The sequence below is a fragment of the Ceratotherium simum genome, chromosome 12 (genome assembly GCF_057802395.1).
Source record: "Ceratotherium simum simum isolate JZ-2026a chromosome 12, ASM5780239v1, whole genome shotgun sequence".
Classification (NCBI taxonomy): domain Eukaryota; kingdom Metazoa; phylum Chordata; class Mammalia; order Perissodactyla; family Rhinocerotidae; genus Ceratotherium; species Ceratotherium simum.
This window is the reverse complement of record NC_141911.1, coordinates 6,777,194-6,791,770: the sequence shown is the minus strand read 5'-3', so window position 1 is coordinate 6,791,770 and position 14,577 is coordinate 6,777,194. Positions and strand designations below refer to the sequence as shown.

The 14,577-nt window shown below is 46.0% G+C and overlaps 1 protein-coding gene across 2 annotated transcripts; it reads left to right on the top strand.

Annotated features, from left to right (window-relative positions):
* The first annotated feature begins 184 nt into the window (after window positions 1–184).
* PNMA2 (PNMA family member 2) lies at window positions 185–6,977 on the top strand. Of its 2 annotated transcripts, none has more exons than XM_087437344.1 (3): window positions 185–310; window positions 2,797–2,922; window positions 3,221–6,977. In XM_087437344.1, exon 3 carries the CDS (start codon window positions 3,681–3,683, stop codon window positions 4,773–4,775), a length of 1,095 nt encoding a protein of 364 aa, XP_087293470.1. In that variant the 5' UTR covers window positions 185–310; window positions 2,797–2,922; window positions 3,221–3,680; the 3' UTR covers window positions 4,776–6,977. The 2 variants fall into 2 exon arrangements, with proteins under 2 accessions (XP_087293470.1, XP_087293472.1); XM_087437346.1 differs by lacking the exon at window positions 185–310 and adding an exon at window positions 1,118–2,188.
* The last annotated feature ends 7,600 nt before the right edge of the window (window positions 6,978–14,577 follow it).

Genomic DNA, 14,577 nt, shown 5'->3' with positions numbered 1-14,577 from the left:
CCCCGCTTTCTCCCCTCCCTGCCCACGCCTCCCCCCGCCGCGCGAGCTCCGGCGAGCGGCAAAGTTGGGTCTGGGCGGGTGGCCGCTGCGGCAGCGGGAGCGGAGAGGCTGCCAGTTCCCGGCAGCGGCGGGAGGAGGGAGGCGCGGGCGGGGCGGGGGCGGGGGCGGGGCGCGGCGCCGGGAGAGGAGCGGAGCGCAGCGGAGGGAGGGAGCGCCGCGCCGCCGGGAGCCCCGCTCCGGAAGTGAAGTGGCCAGACCACCGGCTAATGGATGCGGAGCGGAGGGCCCGCCGACCGCTCCCGGCTCCACCGTAAGTATGGAGCAGGGCACGCGGCGGCGAAGACCTGAGGGCGCAGCCCCTGGCTCCCGCGCCCCTCTTCCCCGCCTGCCCGGCCCAGGCGCCTCTCCCCACCACATTGCGGAGGTGGGCCAAGGGCTGTGGCCCACCGTGGGGAGGGTTTCATCACCCAGGATGTGAGCTGATGGATGGGGAAAGAGGGACAAACTGACAGGCGTCAGGATACCCGGGGGGAGGGGAAGGGGCGGCACTGAGGATGGGGAAGGCATGGCGCAGGCGGCGCAGAAAGGTAGGGGCCACACGAGGCGCTGGACACCAAAGCTTTAGTTTACACACGGGCCTTGGTGGGCTGCTGGGAGCAGAGATTGAAACGAGAAGGTTCTCACTTTGTGCATCCACGGTGGTGGGGGAGGCACAGCATGGCGAGGAGAAATGCAGAGGGGCGTAGCAAACGGTGGGGAGCGGATAGAGAGAGACATAGGTCTACGGTCCGTGAGAGTGTAGCAGAGTCCAGTCCAGCACGGCAACGTATGTATTGCCCGAGGCGCCATGCACCAGTAACTGCGCCACTGCGCCAAGTAGAGCACAGGAGAAGGTCTTCATTTGGTATCTCCCGCCCCCGCCCAAAGTAGGGGAAAGCCGCAGATTAAAGCCCACTCCCCAAATCTCCAGTCCTTCTCCGGCGCCCCGGGCGCCCCGCCTCGTCCCCACCCCGCCCTGCTGCGCACTGCGCCAGAGCCGCGGGGTTTCCCAGGTGGCCAGACGCCGCGTGCCTGAGGCGTTAAGTGCGTGCGCGTCCAGTGGCGGGTAGGAGATGGGGTGCTGGCTGTGATTGAGTGTCTTGGATTGTGTGAGGCCAACCTGGGGAAAGGTGTGTGGGGACTTGGTGTGTATGTACGGATAGACTAGCCACAGCCACAGGGCATCCAGGGGGCATTTTGATTTGTGCCAGTAACACGGTCTCTGAGGGTCCTTCACGGCTTATTCCCGTCCCCACGTCCTTGCCGTGTATCAGTCTCTACCTCTGGTCGATTACAGCCCCGCCCCTCTTTCCACAGTGTCAAAATCCTGCAAAAATGATGCCCATCCTTTGGCGGCTCGAGAGAGAGGTCTGGGCATGCTCAGTAACCAGGGTGGGTTTGGGCTAAGAGGCTGTTTACCGCAGGACCGTAGCGAGGGGCAGTGTGACCAAGTATTCGGTCCCGTTGTCAGCCCTTGTCCCTAGAAGCATTAAATGCGGATACCCACCCCCTAGTTGTGAGGGATAGTTTGGTGAATGGAGTTAAATTTAGAGGACCACCACTCACAGTTTGGTGAGGAGCCCACCATGCTAGGTGGGCAGGAGTCCCCGGATGAGAAGGGGAGAAGGAGGAAGGAGAGGAATGTGCGTGTGGAGGGGCTGAGAGAACCAGGGGCAGGCTTTCGGACTTAGCACCAGATGTGCTTAGCATTTGAATAAAGTGCTTCTACGTAAATTACATCATTTCCTCCTCAAAGCAGCCCAGTGAGAAGAGTGCTTTCCTTCCAGGGCAGGAAACTGAGATTTAGAGCTATTGAGGAGCTTTGCCCAAGGTCACTATCTAGTTAAATGACGCAACAATTCCAGTGAAGTCTTCCACCTGAAAGTCTGGTTTCTTTTCCAACTTATCCTATCTTTATGTGAGAAAATACAAGATTTTCACATTTTTTCCATATCCAAATATTTCCATACGGGTCATCCCGTATCTAAGAAGAGGAAGGTGAGGTACGGAAGAGTCATCGAGCTCAGATCCCTGGGGCTGCTGGGGAGGGCGTGACCCACCATTTTGCCCTCTGGCCCTCTGCCGCCTTCAGCACCTTCCGACTCGGGAAATGTGCCTGCAGCAGGAGCAGCTGCCGCCATAACTGCAGGTTGGCATCTGTGGCATATGGACCCCATTAGGACTGATGGAGATTTTCAGGCCTGGGGAAGAACGGTGGTGGTTCCTAACACACACTCCACACCAGTAACTGGGACACGTTAGGAGCTCTTCCCTTTTCACAATACCCAGTCTCCACCCCCTCGCCACAGATGTGCTTCCTGTCTTTTCCTTTTTCCTCAAATGACCCGTTAAGTTCAAATGCTATGAAGAAAGTGTCGTGTTAATAACTTACCATTCATAGCAAAAGAAACATCTTAATTTTGCTTTTGCAAAGCCTGACCAGACATAGCAAAAGAGAATTAATTCATAATTCTGAGTTTATTTGGCCCTGAGGTTTTTTAAATTGTTATACTTCTATTAGGTTGTAATACCTATATTATTATGTCATATTAAAGTATATTTTATAAATTATATTATTATGCCTATGTTAAATTGTTTTTAAATATTTGAATGATTTCTAAAAGAAATGAAGCAACTCAATTTAGTAGATTTAATTAAATTTTGAAGGATTGCCATATTTTTGAATAAGTGCATTAACAGTCTTCATCACTGGATATTATCAAGCCATAAAAATACACTATTATTTATGTATAACAGGGCAACTTGGCTTGGCTGGAGCTAAGATCCAGACACGCTGTTGTGTGGACTTGGGTGACATCTTCCTGTGCTAGAAGCTGAATAAGCTCCTTGACTCTCATGGAACATTCTGGAACGCATAAACAGGTATCTCACCACATTTCCTGATTTCATTATTCATGTGGGAAAAATCTTGAGTCCTGTCCACAACTGGGGCTCAGATATTAATCAGCACTTCTGATGAGCGTGCGGTGGGGAAGCTAGGTTGCAGGAGGGTCCCCAAAAGAAAAAAAAAATGTCACTGTAGGCAAAGAAGAGATCTGACAGAGTGGGATAGATACAAGTACAATGTCTCCCCCGGTCTCCCTCCACCTCCATCCCTAACTGGAGTACAGATGCTCCCTGGGAAGGAGAGGGCTGGTAAAACTGACCGTTCTCTCATTAGGAGTCCAAGCCACTCTGCAGTGAGACGTCTCTCCAGGACTCCTGGGGGCCAGAGGAGGTATTTCCCTGTTGACTAGAGAGGTGAAGCAGCAGAGACGGGGAAAGTGGTGAAAACAGCTCTCGAAGGTGCAGCGGACGGTCAGCAGGGGGTCAGCACCACCACGTGGCTGCTAGCATCGGCGAGAGAAACAGCAGCCACCAGACTCCAGAGCCACTGAGACACTGCCACCCACCGCAGGTCTAGAGACAACGGGAGGTGCTGAGCTCTTGCCACTGGGCAGTGAGGGTTATTGGTCCAGAAGACTGAGGCTGCTCTTGGAGTGACCTGACCCAGGTTCCATTCCCTGGTGGGTTATAAGTTTGGAAGCTCCTCCAGGATAGTCTCAGTCCTGAGGCAGTGCCCATCTGCACCACAAACTAATTGGTACCCCTAGGGTCAGAGCGAGTAAATATTCGGGACGATGGCACTGGCACTGCTGGAGGACTGGTGCAGGATAATGAGTGTGGATGATCAGAAATCGCTGATGGTTATGGGGATACCAGTGGACTGTAATGAGGCTGAGATTCAGGAGGTTCTCCAGGAGACTTTGAAGTCTCTGGGCAGGTATAGACTGCTTGGCAAAATATTCAGGAAGCAGGAGAATGCCAATGCTGTGCTATTAGAGCTCATGGAGGATATTGATGTCTCAGTGGTCCCCAGCGAGGTTCAGGGAAGGGGGGGCATCTGGAAAGTGATCTTTAAGACCCCCAACCAGGACACTGAATTTCTTGAAAGACTGAACCTCTTTCTAGAAAAAGAGAGACAAACAGTCTCTGGTATGTTCCGGGCCCTTGGCCATGAGGGAGTGTCTCCAGCCACAGTTCCCTGCATATCACCGGAGTTATTGGCCCATTTGTTGGGACAGGCAATAGCACATGCCCCTCAGCATCTGCTCCCCATGAGATACCGGAAACTGAGGGTGTTCTCAGGGAGCGCTGTGCCCACCCCGGAGGAAGAGCCCTTTGAAATCTGGTTGGAACAGGCCACTGAGATAGTCAAAGAGTGGCCAGTAGCAGAGGCAGAAAAGAAAAGGTGGTTGATGGAAAGCCTGCGTGGCCCTGCCCTGGACCTCATGCATATAGTGCAGGCAGACAATCCGTCCATCAGTGTGGAGGAGTGTTTGGAGGCATTTAAGCAAGTGTTCGGAAGCCTAGAGAGCCGCAGGACCTCTCAGGTGAAATATCTGAAGACCTATCAGGAGGAAGGCGAGAAAGTCTCAGCCTATGTGTTACGGTTAGAAACCCTGCTCCGGAGAGCCGTGGAGAAGCGGGCCATCCCTAGGAATATCGCAGATCAGGTCCGCCTGGAGCAGGTCATGGCTGGGGCGAGCCTTAGTGAAATCCTTTGGTGCAGGCTCAGGGAGCTGAAAGACCAGAGGCAGCCTCCCAGCTTCCTTGAGTTAATGAAGGTAATCCGGGAAGAAGAGGAGGAAGAGGCCTCTTTCGAAAATGAGAATATTGAAGAGCCAGATGAAGGGGACGGCTATGGCCACTGGGACAATGAGGCAGATGACTAAAAACCAACTCAGAGGGAGACCCACAGCCTGTGGGCCTGGGGCCATTCCCTGTACCAGGCTAAGACCTTGTCAGTATTTTTTTCTTTAATGTACGCAATTGAAATCAAGGCATTCAAGCCAGGTCTTGATTCTTCTTTCTAAAAAAATAAAAATCTGAGAGTTTGTTGGACCCTACATAGATTATTAATAAACAAAAGATTAAATTCCAAATATTAGACAGTAAGCCTGAAGGAATCTGAAGCACTTCAGGTTTCCTTTAAATACCCCCAAATAGACCCAAGTTTACCCACACCATGCTAAGATGGTAAGAAAGAAATGATGTGAGAAAAAAAGATCTTCTATAATCTATTTAAAAATCTAAGCTCTTTGACTTCTTGGGTGTTTTCCGTTCTCAAATCGGCAGATTCCCTCTGAGTTCCCAGCAGCGTGAGGTGCTGTGCAAGGAGGTCACAGTCACAAACCGAGCATGGGCCATGCTCTCGGAGCTTACGGTCTATTGAGGACATGGCCTCGACATGTGAAAAGCTAGATATGTAACCTCGTGTAAATAAATTCATGATGCCAATAGAAGCCAATGAAAGTGTTGTTGCCAATGAGTACAACCATCTCCGCCTTTAGGTCTCTTTCTTTCCTGACTTGGAAAGCACTCCTCCTGCTTCTCCGCTAGGTGTCAGATAGACAGTTCCAGGCACTGTGTTAGGCCCTGAAGACTCAGGTGACTCAGCCTAATCCTTGCTTTCAAGAGGTCCACAGTGAGAGAGGCAGCCTCCGAGAAAGGGAGACGTTAGAAGAGATCATGCTGGAGAGTGGGGACATGCGGGCCGTGTTTGGATTTAATGAGCAGGCCGGTCTGGTTAGAGGGGAAGATGTTGAGTGGCGACAAAGGGCAAAGAGGAGAGGAAGGGAACTCACATTTACTGAGGGCCTGCTATGTGCCAGGTGCTTTACACATATCCCATGTGATGTGTCCAGCAGCCCCAGTATGAGGTGATTTGCTCTTTTTGAAAGAGAAAGAAACTGAAGCTCAGATGGGTTAAGTGGCCTCCTCAGCATCAAAGTTCTGACAAGCGGCAGAGCCGAGAGAGAAGTCTGGAACTCTCTGATTTTTGTTAATTTTCTCTTCACTGTGACTGTGGTTTTCTACAGTGATTTTTCACCAGTTCCATCTTTAAAACATGTTTTAAACTCTTTAAATCTCTAATAAATAACAGGTAGATTCAAGTGTGTTGATATTCAAATTTTAACACATCAGCATTCACCAGCAGGCTCACTTTCATTTCCAGATTGACTCATTTTGTGCAGACGTGTGAGAAAATGTTCCCTTGCGATATCTGAGTGCATATCAGAACTTCTTTTAATCATTCATAGAATAAGGAAGAGATAGCACCTCATAGATGTTTAAATCAGACCCATGCGTATCCTGTGATGTGAAGTGTGCTGGCAGAGCATAAATGAGCACCATTCAGTTACATGCTAGGCCAGGCTCCCACACGGTGACGTAGAGCATCATGGGAGCTTTGTGTATCCAGTAAACAAGTTGCTTAACTTCTCTAAACATCAGCTTCTTCGTTAGAAAAAGGGGAAAATAATAGAATAGGGTTGTTGTTAGGATCAAATGCCATAGTGCCTTTTAAGCACTTAGCATGAAGTCTGGAACATAGAAAGCCCTCAAACCTTGAGACTCATTATGATTTTCATAATGCTTATTGTCTGCTCACTGCATGCTCTCTTATTGGTCTAACAGTTGTGCAATAGCAAGTAAATATGTAACCTGTCAGTCAAGTTGTGGCAACATCACATTAGAAACCATTTTAGCTCTTATGGAAGTTTGAGTGCTTGTGTCTGTTATCTTTGTGATAAGAATCCCAGTAGTTGTTGACTGTTGTTAGGGATTTGACTTTGAAACAATAAATTATTCTTTCTGATCGTGGATAATTTTAACTGAAGAATATCCTGAGAGTGTAAGAAAAGTATTTTTTTTAAAAAGGTACCATTTGTAATCATTTATCTAAGTTATATTTTTCAGTACTGTTCAACCAAAGTGATACAATTGTCATCCAATATACCCTGATTTCATGTGTTTTTGTATTCATGAAAATGGCCTCATTGTTGTCGTTTGTTGACAGTAGACAAATTAAAATGTTATAAATGTGATGCTATAAAATAAATATATGCTAATAAATTTCTGAGTTTTTTCTGTTTCATGTATTGTGGTTCTGTATAAAGTATTGCTTGAAGAACAACTTTCATTACTAAAAAAATTTTGAGAGCTAAGGTTAGAAAATCAAGCTAAAGCCAAAAGGTCTTGAACTCTTCTAGAGAAAACCTGAGAGCAAATGCTGGAAGAGAATCCTGAGTCTTTGTCTCTGGGGAGGAGAGGGAGCTCAGTCCACCCATCATTGGTTTCCCTTTTAAAATATAAGAAATGACAGATGGAGGCCCGAACCCTCAGAGACCTCCAACTCATTTTCTTAGGCAAGGAACTGTACAGACAATTTCACCAGCCTCTATTCTGCCAAGGGTGAAATGACCAAAAGGTGAAATATTGCATTTTTTGGATAAAGTCATTTCTTACTATATTGATGTGTAGGGGAAAAAAATTCCTCTTGCCTTTGGCCCTCTTGAAATTACTTCTCTTTTCTACAGTGCAATGGGGGAGCATTCCTTATTGGGCTGTACACTGTGCAGGTCGACCCATTACAAGATGAATGTCCTGAGGGATGCCCGACACCCCCTCCCAATTACTTGAGCAAAAACCTCCCAGGAGCTTGGTCTCACCTTGTACTTAATATGTCTCCAGTCCTGACCCTCAGAGACTGAGGCCTCCAAGATTACATAGCCCACTGCTGAAGATAACTTTTCACCAGGAGCCATCAGTCTCTTCAGGCCTTAGGTGTCACCTGTCATCTCCTCCTGTTCCAGCCAGTCCTGCCAAGCCTCTCTTCCTGTCGTCTTCACTCTGCTACCTAAATGCAGGACTTTCTGATAGTCAGTTCTCATCTTTACTCTCATGTTCATGCTACACTGTGCTTCCTCCCCAGTGCTGGTCTTTAAGACCCTCCAACATGCCTACTGGATAGTCCATGATGTCTTGAACAAACTAGCCTGTATCATCAGAGTCCTTCAGAATACCCTGTCACCGTGTTCCTTAACTGAGCTCTGATCCTCCTGGTCGTCTGTTGAGTGGAAGCTGCGCAGTCTCCCCGACCTCAGGGGAGATTGGAGAGTGGTGGTAGCACTTCTTTTGGCTCACCATCATCACTTCCCCACTGGCAAACACATTTGCTCCTTCCTGGAAGGTGCTTACCCACTCTGCCCCACTTCCCACTGTGGATTGGTCCTGACAAGCCTGGACAGAGCATGGGCAAAGAAGCTAACGTGGAGAGGGGCCCATTTAGGACTGAGTCTGACTGGGTGTTAGCTAAAGCAACAAAAAGTAGGTAGAAAAAGATAATGAATATAAATCACATCCAAGCCATCCTATAGGTCAAGACTGGCAAATCAAAGAGGGTTGGAAGCTAGAGTTTTGAAGGAGTGGAGCCTGAAATGAAACACAGAAGTGAAGTAGAGGATCTGAACAAAACACACTCTTTGGATGGTCTAAAGGCCCAGGATCAGGGCAGACGTCTCTCCCACCCTCTTTGTTTCAGAGTGGGCCAGGAACTCCAGGGAAGACTTATACTCATTGAGTACCTCTCTTGGAGTGGAAGATGGTGTCCATAGATGGGCTTCGCAGAAGCTAGCCTTCCCACTGTAGCAGGCCCTGGAGTTGTCCCTGGTCCAGACTGCATTACATAACTCTGCCATGCCCAAGTGGTCCTTGACATCCCAAAATGGACATTTTCTTAAAAACTAGAGTAACTCCAGAAGTATATGCCAGAATCAACTCTACCATTAAAAACAAAAAAAGGTGTAGGATTTCCGTCTCTTTTTCAGGACCCCCCAGCTGGAGCTGCCCATTAATTGTCTGGGCTGTTTAAGCAGCAGCTGAGACTTTTTCCCAGTCTGCTCTACCCCCACCCACCCTTGAAGGGAAAAGTTACCAAAGGGAGGAGTTACCCAGACTGTGCAGTGGTGCTGAGGCCGGGAGCCACTGCAGGAAGTCCCCAGGGAAAGCAGGGGAAGCTCACCCCCCTCGCAGCCTGCCGCAGCCCTACCCCTGCTCTGCGTGGCCTAAAGGCAGTCCACTCAAGGCCTTTCATGGCTTCTGGACACAAGGGCTTTGCCAGCAAACTCGATTACTAACATAAAACTTTCTTGTAATAAGAAATTGTCACAAAAGTAAACTTTATTTTTATCCAGCTTTATTGAGGTATAATTGACAGATAAGAATTGTATATATTTAAGGAGTACAAAGCGATGTTTTGATGTACATTTACATTGTGAAATGATCTCCACAATCAAGCGAATTAACACATCCATACTTCACATAGTTACCATTGTGTGTGTGTGTGGTGAGAACACTTAAGATCTATCCTCTTAGCAAATTTCAAGTACGCAATACAGTGTTATTAACCGTGGTCACCAGGCTGTACGTTAGATCTCCAGAGCTTATTCCTCCTGCATAAGTGAAAGTTTGTACCCTTTGACCAATATGTTCCTGTTTCTCCCACCTCCCAGCCCCAACCACCTTTCTACTCTGCTTTTATGAGTTCATCTTTTTGAGAGTCCACATAATACAGTATTTTTCTTTCTGTATCTGACTTGTTTCACTTAGCATAATATTCTCCAGGCTCGTCCACGTTGTCACAAATGGCAGGATTTCCTTCTACAAAAGTAAACTTTATATTGTGAGTGAACATAAGCAAGACAGTGGAAACCAGGTTGGTGAAGAAGGGACGCTGAGTTCGGCTGACTAGCCGTCACATTGCACTCCCTGGTAACACCCCATACAAGGGGGTCAGCCTCTGATGATGCTCGTTGAGCCTGGGGACTCTGCTATTCCACGTAGTGGCTAGTGGACATTTTAAAGGTTCTAAATAGAAAGCGTCTAGATAAGTCTAAGGCAACTGTAAATGTCTGCGGCTAGGTGTGCTGCCATCTTGGGAAAAACATCTACCAATCCAGAATTGCAAGAGCCGTTTCCAATTTCAGGGCGATTTACGGGTCTAAAACTAAGGTAGTAATCCTTTGGACTCCCACGCCCTGTGACTGGCCTGGGTTTATGGCCTACAAATGGCAATACAGGGAGAGGACCCAGGCTCTGGAGGTCCCACAGGCCATATTCAAGGCCTTGGATGGGCAACTTGGCACAGCCATGGAATCCCTAGGTCATATTTCCTCACCGGGACCACTAGGTTTTATCAGCAGCTCAACTACTTGGGAGATAGTCCTCCTATCACAAGCTCTGTGGGACCTGTCCACAAGTTCTTCGATGCTTCAGAACTCACAATGGCACGGATCTGAAATGTATTCCGCTGATACTTAGGAATCCATCAGAGTTGTAATGCAAGGGATAGGGGCTGGGCACATCCACCTCCTCCATTACCAGGCAGGCTGTGGTGTTTGCCAGGAGTAGGCAAGTGAACCTGAAATGGGCCTTCTGCTTCTAAAGTAGACAAAGCCCTCATAGACACAGCTGATACATATTGAGGAAGAAGGAGAGAGCCAGAGGGGGCCTTGTGTGCCTCCTACCCACACACCCCCACTCCTGGCACTCCCAGCCTATATCAGAAACAAAGGATAGAGCAACAGAAATTAAAGCCTAGAAACAGACAAGGAGTGGAACAAAACATAAGCAAGGGAACAGACAACCCCAAACAGAATAAGTATGAAGAAAATCACGTATAGGCTCATCATAGTCAAACTGCTGTAAACCAAGAAAATCTGGAAAGCAGCCAGAGGAGAATGGCACATTACGTGCAGAGGAATATATCATAGGAATTACTGCTGGCTTCTCATAAGAAAACGTGGAGGCCAGAAGACAGGCAATGACATCTTTAAACCACTGAATACACAGGGATTATTTTTTCAGCCAAAGTTTAGTAAAAATTTGCCATTAAAATCTTCTGAACCTAGAATATTTTTGGAGGTGGTTGACAGTGTAGGGGGCTGCGGAACTGGGGAGAAACTTCTGACTCCTGATTGGATTTCTTTAATGGCTATTGAAATATTCAGGTTTTCTATTTTCATCTGGAGTCAATTTTAGTAGCTCAGATTTTGTCATTTTTTTCGATTTTATCTGAGTTTTTAAATGTATAGGGGTAAATTCGTCAGTGTTCTTTTCAAATGCTTCTGTAGTTATGGCTCCTTTTGCATTCCTAATACTAATTATTTGTATTTTTTCTCTTTCTTTCTGGGTTAATATTCCCAGAAGTTTAGCTATTCCATTGATGTTCTTCAAAGAATCAGCTTTTGGATTTGTTTATCCTCTCCATCATTATTTTATTAATTTCCGTTCTTATTTTTATTATTTCTTTCCTTTCATAATGTTCAGAATTAATATAGCATTTCATTTTCAGCTTCTTGAGGATTGTTCCTTGTTTTCTATGTTCATGATTTTTCAATAAATTTATTTAAGCATAGAAATTTATGTCTAAGTACCACTTTAATTATATAATTCCCATAATTCTGTTATATAGTATTGTAGCCACAGGCCCTCCAGGACCAGTTCCACTGACCCCATCTTATCAACAGAACGATTAAGAATTGTCTTTCAGGAAATGTGCAAAGTCATGTAGGCAGAGCATGTGCAGAAGAAGAAATCTTGACCTGAAATGACCACGGAACCAAAAATCCTCCCCTCTAGGGAACCAAAGGACCAGGACACGACCGGAATTTGAAAGTCAGACTCTTATAACAAGCGAAGGGTCCCTCATTCAGGAAGATATGGTGTTAAAATTCCTTCCCCACCTCATCATAAATGTTTAGAACCCTATCATAAAGTTTATCACCTTGTCATAAATGTTTAGAACCCTGTCATAAATGTTTAGAATCTCATCATGAACGCTTGAAGCCCACCAATCAAAATCTGTCCCCCCAGCGTTTCTGCATGCCAGCCTGTTCTCCCTCACCTCTTAAATTTTGCCCCAAATCCTGAATCAGAGACAGATCTGAGGGCACATGCTCCCTGTCTCCCTGCAGGTTGATCTTGCAGAATAAAGCTGATCTCTTTTCCCAAAGGCTGATGCCATAATTAATTGACCATTTATGTGCATCGGGCGAGAGAACCCCAGTTTTGTGTGGTAATAGTATTTTAAATATTTTCATTATAATTTTTTTCATTAAACTATGCATTTGTTTTTGGGGGGGCAAAGTAGTTAAGTTATTGTGATTTATCATAAATACAGTAGTCCCCCCTTATCTGTGGGGGATACATCCTAAGACTCCCAATGGATGCCTGAAGCCACAGATAGTATCAAACCCTATATATACAATGTTTTTTCCTATACTAAGCACGTACTATGCAGTGTGGCCGTAACTTTTTCAGTTTGAGAGGCAACAACAAAACTAGCACAAATTTCTTTTTCCTACAATTTCACAGATACAAGATTTGTTCTTACTGTGGATCTTAGCAACATCAGCATGTGATTTCTTTTTCTTTCCTTATTAAGGCAAGAACTTTCACCTTTTCACTGAAAGGAAGAACTTTACGGCTTCTCTTTGGCATATCTGAATTGCCAGCATCACTACTCTTGAGCTTTGGGGCCATTACTAAGTAAAATAAGGGTTACCTGAGCACAAGCATGGCAATACCGTGACAGTTGATCTGATAACCAAGACAGTTACTAAGTGACTGATGGGCGGGTAGTGTATACAGCATGTATAAGATGGACAAAGGGATGATTCACGTCCCAGCTGGGACGGAGCAGGATGGAGCAAGATTTCATCATGCTACTCAGAAAAGCACACAATTTAAAACTTATGAATTGTTTATTTCTAGAATTTTCCATTTAATATTTTCAGACTTCAAAAAATGCAGTTGACTGCGAGTAACTGAAACCACAGAAAGTGAAACCGTGGATAAAGGGGCACTACTGTGTATATTTTGGTCTTCCAACCACAGTTCCTGGCCTACAGCCCCCAAAACCCTTGGAATTTCCTAAGTGGTAAGAGCAATGGGAGCGTCTTTTGTTGTAATAATTGGTCTCTTGTCCTGGAACAGCTTCAGAGCCATAAAGGTGAAATGGATGTCTTATTATTCAAAACAAGCCCCTTTCAAGCACAACTGAGTTTATGTTGATGAGGTGACTTTTGGAAACCCCCTAAAGATGGAGGGAGCTGGCTGCCAGGGAAACCAACCATGAATAGAGGATTAGAAATTTCAGTCCCACCCCCTGATTTCCAGGCAGGAGATGGGGGCTAAAGGTTGACTTGAGCACCAATGGCCAATGATTTAGTCAATCATGACTATGTAATGAAGCCTCCATAAAAACTAGATGAATAAATGAAAAGCAATAGGATATATTGGAGTATATAAGGAAACTATTTGGTTTAAAACTGATTCGGCCTGATCTTGTTTTTCCAAAAAGGCCTGACATGGCCTGTTGAGCATGCATTGTACATCTGCTTTAAACATTTACAATGTCCCAAAGCCAAGAATGATGCCCTTAAAGATAGGGATGTTGCCTCCCCCACATCAGCATTTCTTTATAGATCAGCATGTCTTCCCAGAAACTAAGGATTAACTACTGACCTGCTTTAACTCACTTCATGACCACTGACCTGCTGACCAACGACTTGCTGTGCTCACCTTGTGACTGCTCACCTGCTGTGCTAGCAAAGCATCTCGTGACAGTAGTAAAAGAGGTATTCCTGTTATATGTGATGAATGCTCTTTGTTCCAAGATGGTATATAACCACTCTGTACACCCCACTTCTTTGGAATGCTTCCTTCCTTGGTGGAAAAGTTCTCCTGGGCTGTAGTCCTCAAGTGGGCTCATATAATAAACTCACCCCAATTTTGATTTATAGATTGATTTTGGGTTATTTGCATTGACAAACCCAAAAGGAGGGGGTTTGGAAAGCTTCCGGGCTGGGGAACCAGAAAGCTTACACACACCACCATGCCAGGCCCCAAACTCCACAGGGACAGAAGCTCCTTTGTTCAGGACCTCACTCTGTGTATCTCTCCATCTGGGTGTTGAATCGTATCCTTTAATATCCTTCATGATAAATCAGTAATCTACTGAGTAAACTGGTTTCCTGAGTTCTGTGAGCCTCTCTAGCAAATTAATGGAACCCAGGGAGGGGTCCTGGGAACCTCTGATTTACAGCCAGTCAGTCAGGAGTACAGGTAACAACCTGGGCTTGTGATTGGCATCTGAAGTGGGGGCAGTCTTGTGGGACTGAGCCCTTAACCTGTGGAATCTGATGCTATCTCTGGGCAGGTAGTGTCAGAATTGAGTTCAAGTGTAGGACACCCAGCTGGTGTCCAAGAATTGCTTGGTGGTGTGGAAAAACCCACACACATAGGAATTGGTGACCAGAACTGTAGTGATATCTTTTTAATTAAGATATTTCTAAGTAATTGCATTATGATAAAAGAATATATTAATTCTCTGAAATGGGTTGACATTTCATTTGTGATGGATGGGACCAAAGGGACCAGTGGACAATTTTATAAATATCCCATGTGTACTTGAAAAGAATCTATATTCTGCATTTATTGGCTGTAGAGTTCTATGTTGTTAATTCATTGTCCAAATCTTCTATATTTTAATTTTTTTTTTCCTGAGGAAGATTCGTCCTGAGCTAACATCTGTTGCAAATCTTCCTCTTTTTCTGCTTGAGGAAGATTATCCCTGAGCTAACATCTGTGCCAATCTTCCCCTATTTTGTATGTGAGTTGCCATCACGGCAT

Excerpts from the sequence above, each read along its gene's own strand:
- PNMA2 (XM_087437344.1), top strand. The coding sequence starts at position 3,681 with ATGGCACTGGCACTGCTGGAGGACTGGTGCAGGATAATGAGTGTGGAT.